Raw genomic sequence first — 18,044 nt, 5'->3', positions numbered from 1 at the left:
TTTCGTGCAGTATTTAAGGGAATACAGCCTCTGTAGAGTTCAAGCATGAATTGGCTTTAAGAATGCCCTGATCTGAAAAATGTGGTCAGGGGCTCCATATGGAGGGTGAGACGCTATTTGGAGCCTCCGGAGGCATGCAGACGCCAAAATGAGCTACAAATGTCGCCTCCCAAATGTTTTAACAATGCCAAGGGAGCCACAAAGCTCTGCAATGACATGATTGGTTGACTGTAGGTGGGGGCGGGAGGTCCTGTAAAAAGACAAACTCACTTCCTTGACTACTTCAGTCACATCAGCTCCATGCTGCTCTGCCAAGCGCAAGAAGTATAAATGTCCTGAATTTTGCAGAGGCCATATCACCGTAAATGCTGCACGTCAATGCAGATGTCGGATTGTAGCGCCTTTAATATTCCCCCATTGAACGGGAAAAAACTATGTACCTCGCTCTCTATCTTCATTTGATTCTATATATTACCCTACTCATCCTAGGACCTTATGTGGAAGAGGTATTGACGAGCAAACTCTGATTATGAAACCATGCAAACTGAAAACAAATGCACTGCAGTCTTTAATAACCGGCAAGGTATCATTCATCATTACATATGCCATCTCCCTGCATATTATACTGTTACATCCCCTTTTCTGCATTAAATCTAAGCCTTCATTCTAATGAATTTTAGTTATTTGTTTCAACAATTCTCAAATATAAACAAGAATGCGACTGGAAAGAATTTCAATCGATTTCAATACACATCCAATGACAAAGTGGATTCACTTCCAGGTTCCTTCAAGCTGTGGTCCAGTCACAATTCAACACGAGCAGCTTTCAAGCTCATAAATGCGCCTGCGCAATACGGCTGACCCTTCTGGTTCCTGTGCGTAATGCCACGACGCTAGTAGCGGTAGACACAAAAATACAAGCTTCAGCTCTAACTGTAAGAAGAGAAAATACATACGTACACCACATTCAGTCGGTAGCTCATTCACTTGTAGCGACGAACACATTTTCTGTTAGAAACCACCGTTGACAGCAACTATGTTTAAGTTTTTCCTACTCTGCACACTGGCGGTGGCAAGCCGGGCTGATATCGGCGAAGAAGATGGTGTTCTGGTGCTGAAGAAAAGTAATTTCGAGGAGGCTTTGGAAGCTCACCCAAACATCCTTGTTGAATTCTGTAAGTGAACTACTTGATCATATAAATGCTTAGACAACCTAACTTGTTCACGCAGCTATACTAGCATGCTAGCTAGCTGCGTTCGCTTGCCGCTGTGTTATCAGCTTCACTTCGGCTAACGCAAATGTATGTGGAATGGCATACGAACGTCAGCTAGCTAGCTTTCTTGATCGCGAACAAGTGTACCTAACGTTTACTTAGCTACTTTGCTTTTGCTTGGCAAACGTTAGTTATTCAAATTGGTCGCAAACTAGCTAACGTCAGGCCTGTGTCATATGTTACCATTTTATTACACACACTGCTGGCCATTGTATTGCAAGTAGTAACGTATATATTTTTTAAATGAATCTAAGACTATGTTCTTCCCAGCTAGCTTGCTAACTGTAACGTTTACTAGGTAGCTAGGTACTGCAACACATTTGGATGAACCTTGTTAGTACAAAACTTTTTGCATTTAGCTAACTAACCAGTATACCAGGCACACAGTCAACTTGAGTATTCAGTGCATCCCCATCTAGCCGTCTCAGGACTGATAAGTAAACAACTAAATGACAGTCACGGTTCGTCTGCGACCACTCTTGTTGGTCCAAGTACCTGTTACTTTACCAGCCTTGGTGGCTTCATGGATCTAGAAGTTGATAAACGTGACCAACTTATTCTTGTTTGTTTAGTGTACAAGGGATGGCTTGTGCTTCTGTGTAGTCTCGAAACAATACTTAATACACGATTTAGAATACTCTAGCTATATATGCAACAGTGCTGGCAAAGCAACTGTTGAGTGATGATAACATTATTCAGTCGTGTGAATACATCAGGCAGACACCATCAGTTGCGAGAGGGACGTCTGGTTTTGATTCATTCACCACTTGAGTTTCGATTGCTAAATATCGTTTCCTGGTCATGCACACTTTCTACCCCGGTTGCAGTTAGGAGCTGTTTTGATGTGAGTTTACTGAAATTCACATAACTTGCTGCTGTGTTTTTGCAACACATTTGTTAAATGCTTATTAACTTGTGTACTTGGTTTTTTTCCTTGAGTGCAGTGGTCTTCTTTTATAAATTGTTTTGATGTAACCAGCAGGCCAGTCCTGCAACAGCTGTCAATCGCTGAGGTATTCTGCACTTATCTGACAAACCTACAGACCAATCGGAGAACTACACGACTTTGACATTCCAATGAGTGAAGAGGGGGAGGGCTAAATACTTTTTTGGCTCACGGACAGGAGGGACCTGGTTGAATGAGATGCTAGGTTGACGTGTACTTCAAAGTTCAATCAAAAGTTCAACTTTTGTTTAACTCTCCTGGCTGATGGAACTTTGGGGGGGGTGTTCTCCACTGAAACTAAGAAACATTGCAATGAAAACACAGCAACTAATTTTTATCAAAGTTTTGAAAGAATTATATAATATTTAGTTAAAAATGAATTGCTGTAGGACTCTCTTAAAATTTGAGGAAATATCCTTTGAACTAACAACCAAGCGTAGACTCTGTCACGCTTATGGTGATATAGTGACATCTCAAGGCACATTAATCACACAATCAAAGGCAATAAATGGGTTAAGTTTGTTCAAACTTTCATGGGGTTTTTCAGTGTTCATGCATTCAGGACCTTTGCAAGCCATTCTATGTCCTCCATGAATCAGATTAGAAATCCACATATTTTCTCAGGTAATGTTTTCACTATCTTAGTTATTGGCCAAGGCTACTCCATTTAGTGATCTCATTGAAAACTAACTTGCCAGATGATATTTTTTTCCACACCCTCTAAATAGCCAACTTTAAGTAAATGTTTTTCTCAGTTAACTGGAAATTCTAAATATCCAAGTCTCCCTCCATACAAACATTGTACCAATATTAGTATTTATTTAGTAATTAGAAATCATCCCTTCGGCCCAAATGTAGAACACTCACATGCTAACGTAGTATATCAACAGAGATACTACAGTATTTGCATCTACTTCACCCATCAGTCAAAATCTCTCGGCTGTGGTCTAATTTTATTTATTTGAATTTCCTTCTTGTTCTAGATGCCCCGTGGTGCGGCCACTGCAAGGCCCTGGTCCCGGAATATGCCAAAGCTGCCAGCATGCTGAAGGCAGAGGGCTCAGAGATCCGCCTGGCCAAGGTGGACGCCACAGAGGAGGCAGACCTGGCCCAGGAGTACGGTGTCCGGGGTTACCCTACCATCAAGTTCTTCAAGGGGGGAGACAAGGAGTCGCCCAAAGAGTACTCTGGTGAGTAGTGGAGTGACATATATGTTATACGATAGCTGTGCCAGCCCTAGCTGTAACTGTGAACTAAAGAAAGGACTGATAAGAATCGTCGTACCCCGTTAACTTCAGGAGAAGGGGGATTCAATTTTATATTTAAGTAGATGTAGTTTACCCAATAGCAGTTCATTTTTACATGGAGTGGGTAAAGTTAGATAATTTTATGAGCAGAATGTCACGGGCAAGATGAGAAGCTTTATTTCCAAAAGTTCCAAGTGGTCAAAACCTTTTCTTTTTCAGACTGGTTAGGGGGGGGGGCTACCAAAGCTGTGTTTTTCATTAGGTATGTTAATTAGGTATGTCCTAACTCACTTTCCTATAATGTATTGGTCTATACGCTACATTTATTTTTTACAAAAATGTTAATTATGACAGCCGTGTCTTTGCATGACATTTAATCGTTACAACATGTACTACGCTTGACATGATCGTGGACTGAATCTAGAGGCAGAACTGGGCTATTTCTGTGTACTTGGTTAGCCGGTACAAATTTATCCCGGTTTTTCCCTTTCTCAAGTCAATTGGACAAGGCTAAATTCCTTCAGAATTGGAAATAACCAATTATATAAAACAAGATTGTCAACTGGCAAATTTATTCTATTGTGAATTATTGTGCTGATCTCAATGACTAAATCTAGAACAACCTAATTACGCAATGCCTAAGTACCTCAGGGACTGGGACAACTATTACCAACGAAGTGATAAGCTGTCTCGTGTAGTGCAGTAGTCCGGTTATGATCATCAGTCATAGATTCTGTGTATGATCAGATCATTATTTTCTGGCGGATGGCCCAGACACTAAGTAATGCCTTTTCTTATGCTGGTAATGTGACTCCTATCAGCCAAGTGTGTGTTAGCCAATGGCCCGTTCACTCTGCCCAATATAACTGTGACTAAATGAAGGGGCCCCTCCCTCCTCCACACATTCTACCCATGCTCTCTCTCTCTCCCATCCCCCCCCAGCTGGGCAATGTGCAGTTCCTCATGTTTGCTCACTGTGACTGGCTGTTTTCTCTTTTTTTTTTAAGCGGTGGGGGGGGTGGGGGTTTGGGACAGCCCTAACTTCGAGCACTCGCTCTCTCTGGGCCTAAAGCAGTGTACTCATAAGGCCGCAGGCAGCAGTATCCCTTCTCCAGCTGTCTCGGTCTGTCTGTCTGGCTATAGCGTCGCTCAGTGGTGTTGCTTCGCTGTTGCGTCATTGGCTCTTTTTGTAATAACATGCAGGTTAACAATGAGTCAGTCCACTTAATTGGGACACGTTGGTTCTTAGAGAGCCTAAGTCTTCTCTGTTGGTTCAAACAAATCAGAGGAATGTAGCTACTTTTTTTGTTAGTCTGCCAGTAACAAAGTTGGTGTGACCAAATAAGCTAAGAAATACTTTATTAAATGAGAGGTGTTTCACTGTCCTTTGTCCCCCATAACGACCATTCAAGTAGGATAATGGTAGCAATACTTGTAATCTGTGTTTACTCAAGTACAACGCAGTTGTGACAGAATAAATTTGCTCTTCCGCCTGTTCACCCTTAAGCAATGTTTGATCTGCCTGGCGGCCCGTACCATTAGTCTCTATTCAGCCAGCCCTGGTCATGTGACCTGGGCCCTGTTCCAATACTCCTTGCGTCCGCACTTGCCGTCATCTCTGATCTATACATGAATGCAGGCTTGCCTTTCTGTTGTATTGTTTCCTATGGCCAACCTTGTCTGCTCAGTGAATACATTACAGTACAACAAACAAAGGAAGTAGGGAATCAGTCTCATACATTATTGTTTGAACACGGCCAGAGTGACTTACCAGAACTGTTCCCTTCCTGCAGCTGGCAGACAGGCTGATGACATCGTCAACTGGCTGAAGAAGCGCACTGGACCAACTGCCACCACCCTGGGGGAGGTCGCCCAGGCAGAGTCCATGATCGCTGAAAACGAGGTAGCAGTCATCGGCTTCTTCAAGGTGAGACTATGACCTCTGACCTACTCCTTAGACCTAGCTGCTCGAGGTCACTGATGCTACAAAGCCAATCTGTAGTGTTTCTTTGCCAGGAAGTTTAGTGCCAACTAAGCCCCATTCTCCACTAGACAGCGAGTTTGACACTTTAAGTACTGATAAGTAGTTTTGGCTGATTTTCTATAGAAATACATGCAAATCATTCTCTCACAGCTCTATGTCAAGGCATAGATGGGCATGTTTTAATAGTTAATTTCCTACATTGAGTCCTATGGTTCGTGTACGATTGCATCTAAGCTAAGCGTCTCTCTGTCATGCAGGACGCAGAGTCTGAGGGAGCCACGGCTTTCCTGAAGGCTGCGGAGGCCGTCGATGATGTTCCGTTCGGCATCACCTCCAACGACGCAGTCTTCTCCAAGTACGAGGTGTCCAAGGATGGAGTCGTCCTCTTCAAGAAGGTACGGAGCGAGTACTTTGATTCAGTGTGATTTAATCACCCCAAGTGTTTTCATCGCTTTACAAATTGCTACCCTGATCATGGTGTAACCCCTTCTAGCCATCGGACCCTGTAGACTGTTTACTGCCTGGAAGCTATATCTTAGCAGTGAATGCCTTCCTGTTTTTGCAGTCTCCCATTTGCTATCTATCTGTGAATATTGACAGGTTTTTACCAGTTATTTGTATTTAACTGGATTATAAATACATTATGAATGACCTGGTCATCAGATTTGATTAGATCATGAGCGTAACCCATACATCAATCTGGACAACTTAAAGCAGGGTAGCTGCAGACAGGTTTGATTCTTTTGGGGTGTCAGCTAAGTAACGGGATCCCACAACCCCATAGCTACAGCAGTATCCGGTCTTGGCCTGCTAATATTAGCCTGTGGACCTGCTCTGGGAATGCCTGACTCTCATTCTGCCTGTGTTTGTGCTCAATGCTGCATTCTGCCTTTCAGACTATGAGCTCATCAAGCTAGACATGGCTAGATCACTGACGGGTTTAGTGGCAGCCACTGTGCTATGTCGTAGGATTTCCATGCTAGTTTCACTGGCTGCTGTCTGTGACTGAAGAACAAGTACAGCGCAGCTCTTTACAGTTCAAAAGAAGGGGAAGGTTATCTTTGATATAGCCCTCATGATTCTACCTTCATACTCAAGTCTCGACTCTGTCTGAGGAATTTACTCATTTGAACCAGCATTTCCACGGTAATGGCAAGATGAGGGATTCCTCTTCATTCAGGCCAACTGGTCATTAAATTTGTCTCGGACATGTAATGGTCTTACCCTCTCCCCTTCCTCAAATGACAATGATTCTTAAAAGGACCAGATGTGGTAATTGGATATCCATATTTCAAAACCAAGCCACATCTTGTCAGCTTAAGAGTATACTGACCTGGGCTGAACTGGGTTACAGTCAACATGGACATTCCATGATATGTTATGCGACATGTTATGGCCACATTCCTGCCTTTCCATAGATATCAAATGCAGTCTTCCATCCACCTGTTAAGTCATCACTGGTCAACAAGGAAAGAAGCCAGCTGCTAGTGGGGGTTTGTGTTGAGTAGTTGTAAACATGGTCTGAAAGTCTTCTGCCTATGAGGCATAGGGCTGAATATCAAACTTCTGAAATAAGGCACTGATGGTTATGGGAGAAAATGTGGGCTAGATTTCAAGTTAGGATTTGGCTCCTATTCAGCAGAAGTATGTGACATTTAAAAATAGATGCCACCCATAAACCATTGTCTTTTCATCGCTGGACCAGACCACACTTGTCAGTCAACCTGTTTCCTTCTCTCTCGATCTGCTTTGAATTTTAAATCATTGCCCTTTAGTGGTCAGGGAGGGCACAGCTCACCGGCAGGCCTTTCCATGTCGCGAATTCAATAGATTTCTACCTGTCATTTTAAAGGCGTAACCCTCCATCTCTAACGAGACATAGATGGGATTCCTGTATATGCCATTTAGCAGACGCTTTTATCCAAAGCGACTTAGTCATGTGTGCATACATTCTACGTATGGGTGGTCCCGGGAATCGAACCCACTACCCTGGCGTTACAAGCGCCATGCTCTACAAACTGAGCTACGGTAAGCCCCCCACTAATCAGACATGATACTATCCCACTATTGTCTGCTTACTGTGTGTGTGATCCAACCCTGACACACACTCCTGTGGTCTCCCAACCTTCCTGTTGTGTACCAGTAAGGGCTGCTGTTCTTAACACTCAATTTAAACCCTATTTAGCCTAATGTTGATTTTCTTCAGCTGGAGTTACCAAAGGGATATAAATGAGCATGTTTGATGCATCTATGTTTGGGTTGTGGAGAGTTCACAGGCAGAATATAATCAAATGGGAATAAACTGGGAAGTTGGTGGCATATTAACGGGTTTGTCTACCAACTGTTTCCATCGGTTTGTCCTCTACAGTTCGATGAGGGTCGTAACACCTTTGACGGAGAGCTGAGCAAGACTGACCTGCTGGCCTTCATCAAGGCCAACCAGCTGCCCCTGGTCATCGAGTTCACCGAGCAGGTAATGGCCGTTCTTTATACTGCTGATACTCAAAACCGATGTGCTGTCTCAAATATACACACACTCACACAGAAAATACACCTTTTCCAGATTAACTTTCTCCTGTTGTCACACTAAGCTACAAAATCTATCAATGTCCTCATCCCCACCAAGGCCCTATGACGGCTTTAATGAGGCCCTTCAGTGCCGTTACCACAACTTTTAATACAAGTGTTTATATCCTGAGCTTTTGTTCCCCCGCGTATCACTTTTGCGCTTCATAAAGTCGTGTTTTCTCCGCAGACCGCCCCCAAAATCTTCGGAGGAGAAATCAAGTCTCACATCCTCATGTTCGTGCCCAAGGCTGCCGACGACTTCAACGACAAAATGGCCGAGTTCAAAAAAGCATCAGAGGGATTCAAGGGCAAGGTGGGTGAACCAGACTGAACAGAGTCAGTGACGGCCTTCATTCATTGTGCCCCATCTGCAGTAAAGGCTGTTTTTTCCCTTATCTATTTGTTATGAATAAGGCAGTTATTTTTCATCCAGCGCCTTGAAAGTAATTTACTGTATGTGTGGTACTGCGTCTCGGTATGTACCACTGAGACTGTGCTAGAGTGTACGTCTCATACCCACCTAGACTAAAAGCCAGATACTTGAGCCTCGTATTTCACCTCCTCCCCCAGATCCTGTTCATCTTCATCGACAGTGAGGTGGACGACAACCAGCGCATCCTGGAGTTCTTCGGGCTGAAGAAGGAGGAGTGTCCTGCCATCCGCCTCATCACCCTGGAGGAGGAGATGACCAAGTACAGGCCCGAGAGTGAGGCCATCACCGCCGACAACATCATCGCCTTCTGCACACTCTTCACTGAGGGAAAACTCAAGGTGTGTTGGCTTAATGTCTGCAGACAATCCAAGTGTACATGCTCCGTGTGTGGTTATGTTGAAACAGTGTTCCTCGGATTACAAGCTGTTACAAGCAGATTATTAAGCTGTTACTGGTGGTTTCTAGGACATTGGGGTACCCCTGACTGCTGATAAGTTCAGAACAGTAGGCTGCTGATAAGTTCAGAACAGTAGGCTGCAGCCCAGCCTAGACGGTGAGAACAGCCGTGCCCTACTGTAGACATTGATGAACCAGCCTCTTACTGTTATGGCAGTGCAGTCATTATGCCTCCGGCTGGGTGTCAATGGCAGTGGATTGAAAGTGCAGATGTAGGCGAACCTGCTGTGCAAGAAAGTATTGCAAATTTCAATTCTTATGTCATAATGTTTAATGCAATGTGGGCCTGCATCACAAATGTAAACTTAAAAGTATTGGTTAGGCTCCATATTTATTTTAGTGTTGTGAGGGAGTATGTGCACTGTGCAGGTTTTGCATAATTCCCATTCTATAGGAGATTACCTCATGATTTAGGAATAATGTTTCTGTACCATTCAGCAGAGAAATGACCCATAAGTCAAGTGTTGCTTCGTTTGGAACTAACATAATTCGGCTCGTTCTTGGTTTTGCAAATATCATGTAATCCATTAAATCTCTCCTTGTGTGTCGTCCCCCACAGCCCCACCTTATGAGCCAGGACATCCCTGAAGACTGGGACAAGAACCCCGTCAGAGTCCTGGTCGGCAAGAACTTTGAGGAGGTCGTCTTCGACCCCAAAAAGAACGTCTTCGTTGAGTTTTGTAAGTACTACCCCCCTCTCGTCAAAGGAAACATTGGGATAAATTTAGTTGCAGGAGGAGTTTTTTTATAGCTCACAAAGACTAAACTTACCTCCACTGTTGTGGTGAGCCAGAGTGAGGAGTTTTCTATCCCTGGGCTTTAATGTGTCTCTTACGGTCACTGACTGGGGGGGGGGGGGTCAGATTCTCATACGGCTGTGGAGGGTATTTCTTATCCGGTTGAGGGGAGTGTCATGCTGTTTGCATGTTTGAAGTGTCCCAGTGTTTGGGTTGCCGTGGCAGAGCTGTCGTAAACCTAACTGCCAGCCTCAGAAACTACAGCCGACAGGCTTGAAATAATTGGCCGCTGGCAAGCCATTCCCCTATTACATTTACATTTACATTTAAGTCATTTAGCAGACGCTCTTATCCAGAGCAAATTGGTGCATTCACCTTATGACATCCGTTGTATAAATGATCCTATACAGCTGTGAGTTGTTTTCATGCATGCCTATCTGTGCCTATCTATTTATATCCATGCTGATACAATGTCATGATACTTCTACTATGGATACAAATGGAAGGGAAAGTAACATCATGCAATACAATAACCAGCCTAAGCATTCAGGTGATGATCAGTGAGCTTGTATGGGACAGGAAAATGCTCTTATCCCTGATTGCTCCTCTGCTCTCCCCACTGCAGATGCACCCTGGTGCGGCCACTGTAAACAGCTTGACCCCATCTGGACCAAACTGGGAGAGAAGTACCAGGACAGCGCCGATATCGTCGTGGCCAAGATGGACTCCACAGCCAACGAGATCGAGACAGTCAAAGTACACAGCTTCCCCACGCTCAAGTTCTTCCCCGCAGGTGATGAGCACAAGGTCAGTCTACTGAAACGATGTGGAATGTCTGCAAATGTTGGCAGCCATTTGTAACTGTTGGCAGTTGACTCCCAAACGTATCATTACAACGTTTCCATTGACATGTCCTCGGCTGGACGGTTCCTCTGTCCCACACTAGGGGACGGAGAGGCTCTGCGGTTTACCCAAATGTCAAATCAAATCCAATTTTATTTGTCACATACACATGGTTAGCAGATGTTAATGCGAGTGTAGCGAAATGCTTGTGCTTCTAGTTCCGACAATGCAGTAATAACCAACAAGTAATCTAACTAACAATTCCAAAACTACTGTCTTATACACAGTGTAAGGGGATAAAGAATATGTACATAAAGATATATGAATGAGTGATGGTACAGAGCAGCATAGGCAAGATACAGTAGATGGTATCGAGTACAGTATATACATATGAGATGAGTATGTAAACAAAGTGGCATAGTTAGTGGCTAGTGATACATGTATTGCATAAGGATGCAGTAGATGATATAGAGTACAGTATATACGTATGCATATGAGATGAATAATGTAGGGTATGTAAACATTGTATTAGGTAGCATTGTTTAAAGTGGCTAGTGATATATTTTACATTTCCCATCAATTCCCATTATTAAAGTGGCTGGAGTTGAGTCAGTGTTAGTGTGTTGGCAGCAGCCACTCAATGTTAGTAGTGGCTGTTTAACAGTCTGATGGCCTTGAGATAGCTGTTTTTCAGTCTCTCGGTCCCAGCTTTGATGCACCTGTACTGACCTCGCCTTCTGGATGATAGCGGGGTGAACAGGCAGTGGCTCGGGTGGTTGTTGTCCTTGATGATCTTTATGGCCTTCCTGTAACATCGGGTGGTGTAGGTGTCCTGGAGGGCAGGTAGTTTGCCCCCGGTGATGCGTTGTGCAGACCTCACTACCCTCTGGAGAGCCTTACGGTTGGGGGCGGAACAGTTGCCGTACCAGGCGGTGATACAGCCCGCCAGGATGCTCTCAATTGTGCATCTGTAGAAGTTTGTGAATGCTTTTGGTGACAAGCCAAATTTCTTCAGCCTCCTGAGGTTGAAGAGGCGCTGCTGCGCCTTCACGGTGCTGTCTGTGTGTGTGGACCAATTCAGTTTGTCTGTGATGTGTATGCCGAGGAACTTAAAACTTACTACCCTCTCCACTACTGTTCCATCGATGTGGATAGGGGGGTGTTCCCTCTGCTGTTTCCTGAAGTCCGCAATCATCTCCCTAGTTTTGTTGACGTTGAGTGTGAGGTTATTTTCCTGACACCACACTCAGAGGGCCCTAACCTCCTCCCTGTAGGCAGTCTCATCGTTGTTGGTAATCAAGCCTACCACTGTTGTGTCGTCCGCAAACTTGATGATTGTGTTGGAGGCGTGCGTGGCCACGCAGTCGTGGGTCAACGGAGTACAGGAGAGGGCTCAGAACGCACCCTTGTGGGGCCCCAGTGTTGAGGATCAGCGGGGTGGAGATGTTGTTGCCTACCCTCACCACCTGGGGGCGGCCTGTCAGGAAGTCCAGTTGCACAGGGCGGGGTCGAGACCCAGGGTCTCGAGCTTGATGACGAGCTTGGAGGGTACTACGGTGTTGAATGCCGAGCTGTTGTCGATGAACAGCATTCTCACATAGGTATTCCTCTTGTCCAGATGGGTTAGGGCAGTGTGGTTGAGATTGCATAGTCTGTGGACCTATTTGGGCGGTAAGCAAATTGGAGTGGGTCTAGGGTGTCAGGTAGGGTGGAGGTGATATGGTCCTTGACTAGTGTCTCAAAACACTTCATGATGACGGAAGTGAGTGCTACGGGTGATGTGATGTGATTACTATTCAAGTCGTCCATACAACCCCATTTTGGAATGGCCTTAGTCTATAGTTCTAATTCCACTTTTGGGATAACATGACAACATGTATTTTTAATTGGCTCATTCCCCCAACATAGCCAGTGATAAATTGCCCGGCATTTGAGCACTGGTCTCATTTTTGAAAACCCAGCCCTCGCAAGAGGGAATTAATCCCCTCGTCAGTTAGTAGCACCACCCATTCTGGGCTTTGGTTCTTTCGTTAAACACCTGAGAAGCATGGCTTTTGGCCACTCACCCACACTCATCCATCCACACTACTGAAATATCATTTTTTCATTTCACAGCAAATACAGGTGGGTGTGCGGTTATTATGATCAGGTTAAGTAGCTGCCACACTCACTAGGAGGGTTGATTTAGCAGCGCCAGCCACACATGCAGAAACCCAAGCCTGCTGGCCCTCTGAGTGACCCGGCCATTGTGGTGGTGTTTACGTCTTCTACCAAACCCATATAATGCTCTCTCCCTCTTGGGATTCTCTTGAGACCCTCACCCCAGTTCTTAAAGAGCAGGTTGTCATTTATTGAGGCATGCCAGCCACCCTACTGAACTATAGCCCATAGCAGTCAACTACAGAAAGCCTCTTGGAAAAGATTGGGAGCTGCGTGTTGGGATTCCCCTCGCAAAGAGCCCTGGGGTTAACCCCTGATTCCTGAGTCATTCCTCCTTGTGACCGAGCCAGAGGTGGCTAGGGAAGGAGGCAGCTGTCTGTTGGCTCGCTATGCTCTGTATGAACTGACTGGCTGAGACTACGTGGGTCGGGAGGCAGAGCTCTGCGACTGTCCTCATGACCGATCTCAAGGGCAGCCGTATAGTATCTGGTTCTATAAACGAGAAGGGCTATAAACAACACCTTTGGCCTTCTCTCATTCATTAATAGTTGTGCATCTCCTCTTGACTGCTCATTGGCACAGATCTGAAGATGGCTCGACGCCTCAAGGTTATTGGCTCCAGATTAAAATTAGCACGTGTTGTGTTGCGGGATCCCACAGGCTGATTTTAATCATTAGACATTTGGATAAGATTTCAGTAGTTCTTTGACAAATGGACCACTGGACTTTCTTGGTTTTATAGTTCCAATTTTGCCACATTTGATAGTTTGTGATACATGCAAAACAGTCAGTCTTACATGGTTACAGCATTTTCTTTCCTCGTGGAAAAGCAAAGGAAAATGATCCGTTTGTATTTAAATTCCTGTAGAAATTTGATGCATGTGACTTTCTTCCATGCAGGTGGTCGACTACAATGGTGAGAGGACACTGGAGGGCTTCACCAAGTTCCTGGAGAGCGGAGGCAAGGATGGCGGAGCACCGGCTGGAGAGGAAGGGGAGGAGGATGAGGGGATTGATGTAAGTACACACCTGGGATTGGTATGTTTGTTTTCATCCTCAAGCAGGCACTATAATTATGTTTGCGAGACGGATTGCATTAAACCGCAAGGCATTGCTATGACGTCTAACCGTTTCAAAGCCCAATCGTTTTACTTGCAGTTTTGATCTGAAAACACCCACCTTGTTCACAATGACTTATTTTTTTACACGGTCATATGCAGAGTACACTCTGAAATGTGAATGTTGCTCAAGGCTGCTTTCAAACGGTCAAAAGAATGATGCATTTGAATGACAGCCAACCCTTATCCAGTAAGAGCAACGCGTTAGTGGACGGGGCAGGAGAATACAACTATGTTGAAGGTTTAACTTTTGTTGCAACACATCCTGATCAATTGAGTTTTCCCCAGAAACTGGCCCAAGAGTTGTGCATGTGCAAGCAAGCCCACAAGTTAACTTTTGGGGGGAGGGATATTCAGTATCCTGTAGGTCACCCAGAATAGACCCACAGAACCACCTCTGCTGAAGATTTGGGTAACTTGTAACCCTAGAATTGGGGTCACATGCCTACGTACCTATTTTAAAAGTGAACGCAACCTGTCCTCCCTGCGAGTAAAGCTCTTTGCCTTAGAACAATGCAGAAACAATTGTAATAGCTATTTACATGGTGTTATTTGTCTGAAGTCGGGTGTCTTTCCCATCTCACTTCACTGATTCAACTACTTTCCAATCCAACCTGGAGGAAACTGTCGAAGCTGACTAAGACTTCCATGAACTCTGTCTTCAAGCAGAGCAGGCAGCCAGAAAGACATGCTCATTACATGACCCGTTAAGGCCGAGACAGTCATTAGTCCAGCAGCCCATGTCTGTCAATGGACATGACAGACCTTACCCATTCAAAATCCTGACCCGAGTTTGTAATAAATTCTCTGACTAATAGAATTTACACCAGGATATTCCCGGGTGTATGAAATAATGCACGAAACGGCTTAAGACTTTTTTGAGAAATTATAATGTTCCTTACGTCGTCATCCAAGACTTTTTGCACAAGGGAATGATGGGATTTTTCTCTCCCCATTTCGAAGCCAAATGACGAGCCAGTAATCTCTCTAATGGTTCTAAAAAATTCAAAATGTTTTTAAAAGCCTGGTGGCTTTCTGAAAATGCGGCTAGGGTTTTACTCCATCCCTGGGACCTAGCCGGGCGCTAAGACCAGGGTCTGCATCCAAAACCCACTGGCGATCCAGCTCAAACTAGTTGAAGGCCCTCATCCCACTACCACACCCCCTTCTCAGAAGTCTAATTGCAGACCATGCCCCGACTACGGTTGCTAATGCTCACTGGCTGTTGCCGCTGTTTACCATGCTCTCCCTTGGGACCAGGCCTCCTATCTGAACGTGCAAGTCAACATCCTCACCCCCACATCCTCAGTCAATAGTATCCCTCCCCCGGCCTCCGTGACAGAATGGCATCTTTGCAAGACTGTCATTTTCTATTTTATTGGTCCATACACATTTAGCCTATGTTATTGCAGGTGTAGTGAAAGGGCTTGTGTTCCTAACTCCAACAGTGCAGTAATATCTAACAATACACACGTCTAACAAGTAAAATAAGGGATTAAGAAATATATAAATATTAGGACGAGCAATGTGAGTCCCGAGTGTTTGTGTGATGCATAGACAATATGGACAGTATTGTAGTGCAGTGCATTCGGAAAAGAATTCCGACCCCTTGACTTTTCCACATTATTATGTCATTGCCTTATTCTAAAATGGACACAATTATCCCACCCCATAATGACAAAGCAAAAACCTTTTTTTTTTATGTTTGCAAATGTAAATAAAAAAAACTAAAATTACATTTACGTAAGTATCTAGAACCTTGACTCGGTACTTTGTTGAACAAAACAATTGAATCACTTTTAGAATCAGGTTGTAACATAATATATGGATTAAGTAAAGGGGTTTGAATACTTTCTGAATGCACTGTGTAGATGGATGAATATCTGAAGAATAGGATATGTACAGCAGTAGTTAAATAGGATTCATTATTAATTACCTACTGTTTGGGTTACCATGCTGTATTTGTTCATGCGGTCTGCCAAAAGTGATGTATGGGCATGGAGGGCCGTTTAGTTAAACCTCAATGCCCCACATGTCTAGTCCTTAGGTGGTTGTCATATGTATGTTTCACCAGGGCACGTTTTTTTCCAACAACCATTCAAGCATGTCATGTTGCCCATTTTTTATTTTTTGAGTGTATGTGGTTGTCAGTGGAGACACAAGATGAGCTGCGTAGTATCCTCCCACCACATGTGTTCATTATTGAATCCAAGCTTTCTACTCCCAAGAACTCCAGACTCGGAGAGCAGCTTCCTCCAGGCAGGTGTTAAAGACCCTCTCCTCCTCTCTCCCTCCTCCCAGGATATGGAAGACTTGGATGAACAGGATAGTGATTCCGACGGCGACGGTGGCGACCACGACGAGTTATAAGACCCGGCGAAGGAGAGACGAACCCCCACCCCTTATACCAACCAACCACCATCACTTCCACCCCTGTTCTGTGAACACTAATACTTCTTCTTTAACTGCTCCTCAGTCAGTCTGTCAGCAGATGTGGCAGGACCCTCGGCCAGCCCCCCTCCTGAAGCCACCTCGACAACCTCTATCTCCCTTCCGCTGGACCAGATGGACTAGTCTGTCCCCTTGTCGTGGGAACTCAACAGAGCAGAACGGCACCTCATGGTCTTAACGGCTTTTTTCATTACCAACGTTCCTCATCAATCAAACGATGGAGTTGTATTGCCTTGTATATTTGAACCAAAATGTTAAAAATGGCATTAAGATACTGCGCTTGACATATCCAGTTGGATTCACAAATTGGGTTATGTACCTGTCATTCTTTTGTCAAATTACTTTTCCCCCAGTCTGCTGCAGTGTGAGTGGTGCAGTTTTGTAGTGTTGCCGGTTTTTAGGTCTGGGGGGGGCTGCTCATGTTCTTGTTCCTCTGCTAGTCTTTCTGAGGGCCAGAGGTGTTAAATGGTGGGATGTATGGACTCTCAGGGGACTTGGGGCCATCCTATTGTCTTTTTGTAAAGAGTAACAAAATAAAGAAGCAACATGTTCCATGTAGCAATATATGCATCTGTAGCTGAGACCAAACTTGAGGGTCACTGTATTTCTCTCTCTCTCTTCATTCTCTAAGTCTACAAATCATGTTTTTCAGTTCAGTTTCCCTCATTTCAGCATGGCTACTGACTTTATTTTCCTTTTTTTTAAAGAAAAACAACTTTTGGAAATAGCTTGTTTTATTTAATTGTATTTTCATTCAATATATATTTTTTAAATAATCTGTGTACCAGTAATTCCCAGGTAAAGTTTAAGCTGGGGTTGAGTTGGCTCTCTGTTAGCCCTGGGATTAGTGGGGAGACCCAAGACAGTTTCTGTTTGTCACTGTGTTCATAGCCTGGACCCAGTTTGGGTTATGCTGTCTCGCCAATTCCTATGGTCTTGACCAGATGGTGCAAATCGATCTGAGACCAGGCTACTGTGTTTATGCCGTCAGATTCCGCAAGGTTACTGAAGGAGCAGAGGTGGTCGCTTAAAAGGAACTGTGTTTTGGGACTCTGAGCGGTCTCTGTCCTGGTTATCTTTGGGGAGGGGGGAACAGTGCAACAGCCCTACCCCACCGTACCTGTACTGCCCCCATCCCTCTGGCTTCGGCTCTACCTGACACTCTTGTCCCCATGGAGGTGTTTGTGTGCCTGGTTGTGTGTGTGTGTGTGTAAGCATGCTTGTGATCGAGTGAGTCTGCTTTTTTTTCATGTCCAGGGACAAGGTTGTGAATGTTTGATGTTTGGCTGGGATGGGAGGGTTGAGTAGGGCAGACCGGGATGAGGGTTGTGATGTTCAACAGCAGTTTTTCAAGGGGGAATTGACTTAGAAACAAACGCATTCCATCACATTGAATTTGATGTGGAAAAGTGAAAACTGGTGGCCAAATAAATAAAAATATGGAAAAACTACTGTTGGCTTTTATTCTTGCACATCTGTTTCAATATATCAATAATGTGGTGTTTTAAAGGAAGACTATCAGAACTGAATTTCCTACTGTAATAACATACAGTTGGGCAAAAAAGTATTTAGTCAGCCACCAATTGTGACAGTTCTCCCACTTAAAGATGAGAGAGGCCTGCAATTTATCATAGGTACACTTCAACTATGACAGACAAAATGAGGGGGAAGAAATCCAGAATCACATTGTAGGATTTTTAATGAATTTATTTACAAATTAAGGTGGAAAATAAGTATTTGGTCACCTACAAACAAGCAAGATCTCTGGCTCTCACAGACCTGTAACTTCTTCTTTAAGAGGCTCCTCTGTCCTCCACTCGTTACCTG

At 44.4% G+C, this 18,044-nt stretch overlaps 1 protein-coding gene across 1 annotated transcript; it reads left to right on the top strand.

Moving 5' to 3' along the window:
* The first annotated feature begins 855 nt into the window (after positions 1 to 855).
* LOC124015439 (protein disulfide-isomerase-like) lies at positions 856 to 17,668 on the top strand. The gene is made up of 11 exons (XM_046330625.1): positions 856 to 1,175; positions 3,204 to 3,410; positions 5,261 to 5,394; positions 5,709 to 5,846; positions 7,820 to 7,924; positions 8,207 to 8,332; positions 8,590 to 8,790; positions 9,468 to 9,588; positions 10,271 to 10,452; positions 13,549 to 13,665; positions 16,068 to 17,668. Exons 1-11 carry the CDS (start codon positions 1,037 to 1,039, stop codon positions 16,134 to 16,136), a joined length of 1,539 nt encoding a protein of 512 aa, XP_046186581.1. The 5' UTR covers positions 856 to 1,036; the 3' UTR covers positions 16,137 to 17,668.
* The last annotated feature ends 376 nt before the right edge of the window (positions 17,669 to 18,044 follow it).

Source organism: Oncorhynchus gorbuscha, linkage group LG26 (assembly GCF_021184085.1).
Source record: "Oncorhynchus gorbuscha isolate QuinsamMale2020 ecotype Even-year linkage group LG26, OgorEven_v1.0, whole genome shotgun sequence".
In the NCBI taxonomy this organism is placed as follows: Eukaryota; Metazoa; Chordata; class Actinopteri; order Salmoniformes; family Salmonidae; genus Oncorhynchus; species Oncorhynchus gorbuscha.
The sequence above is the reverse complement of the archived record's forward strand: the minus strand, read 5'-3'. Positions and strand labels throughout refer to the sequence as shown.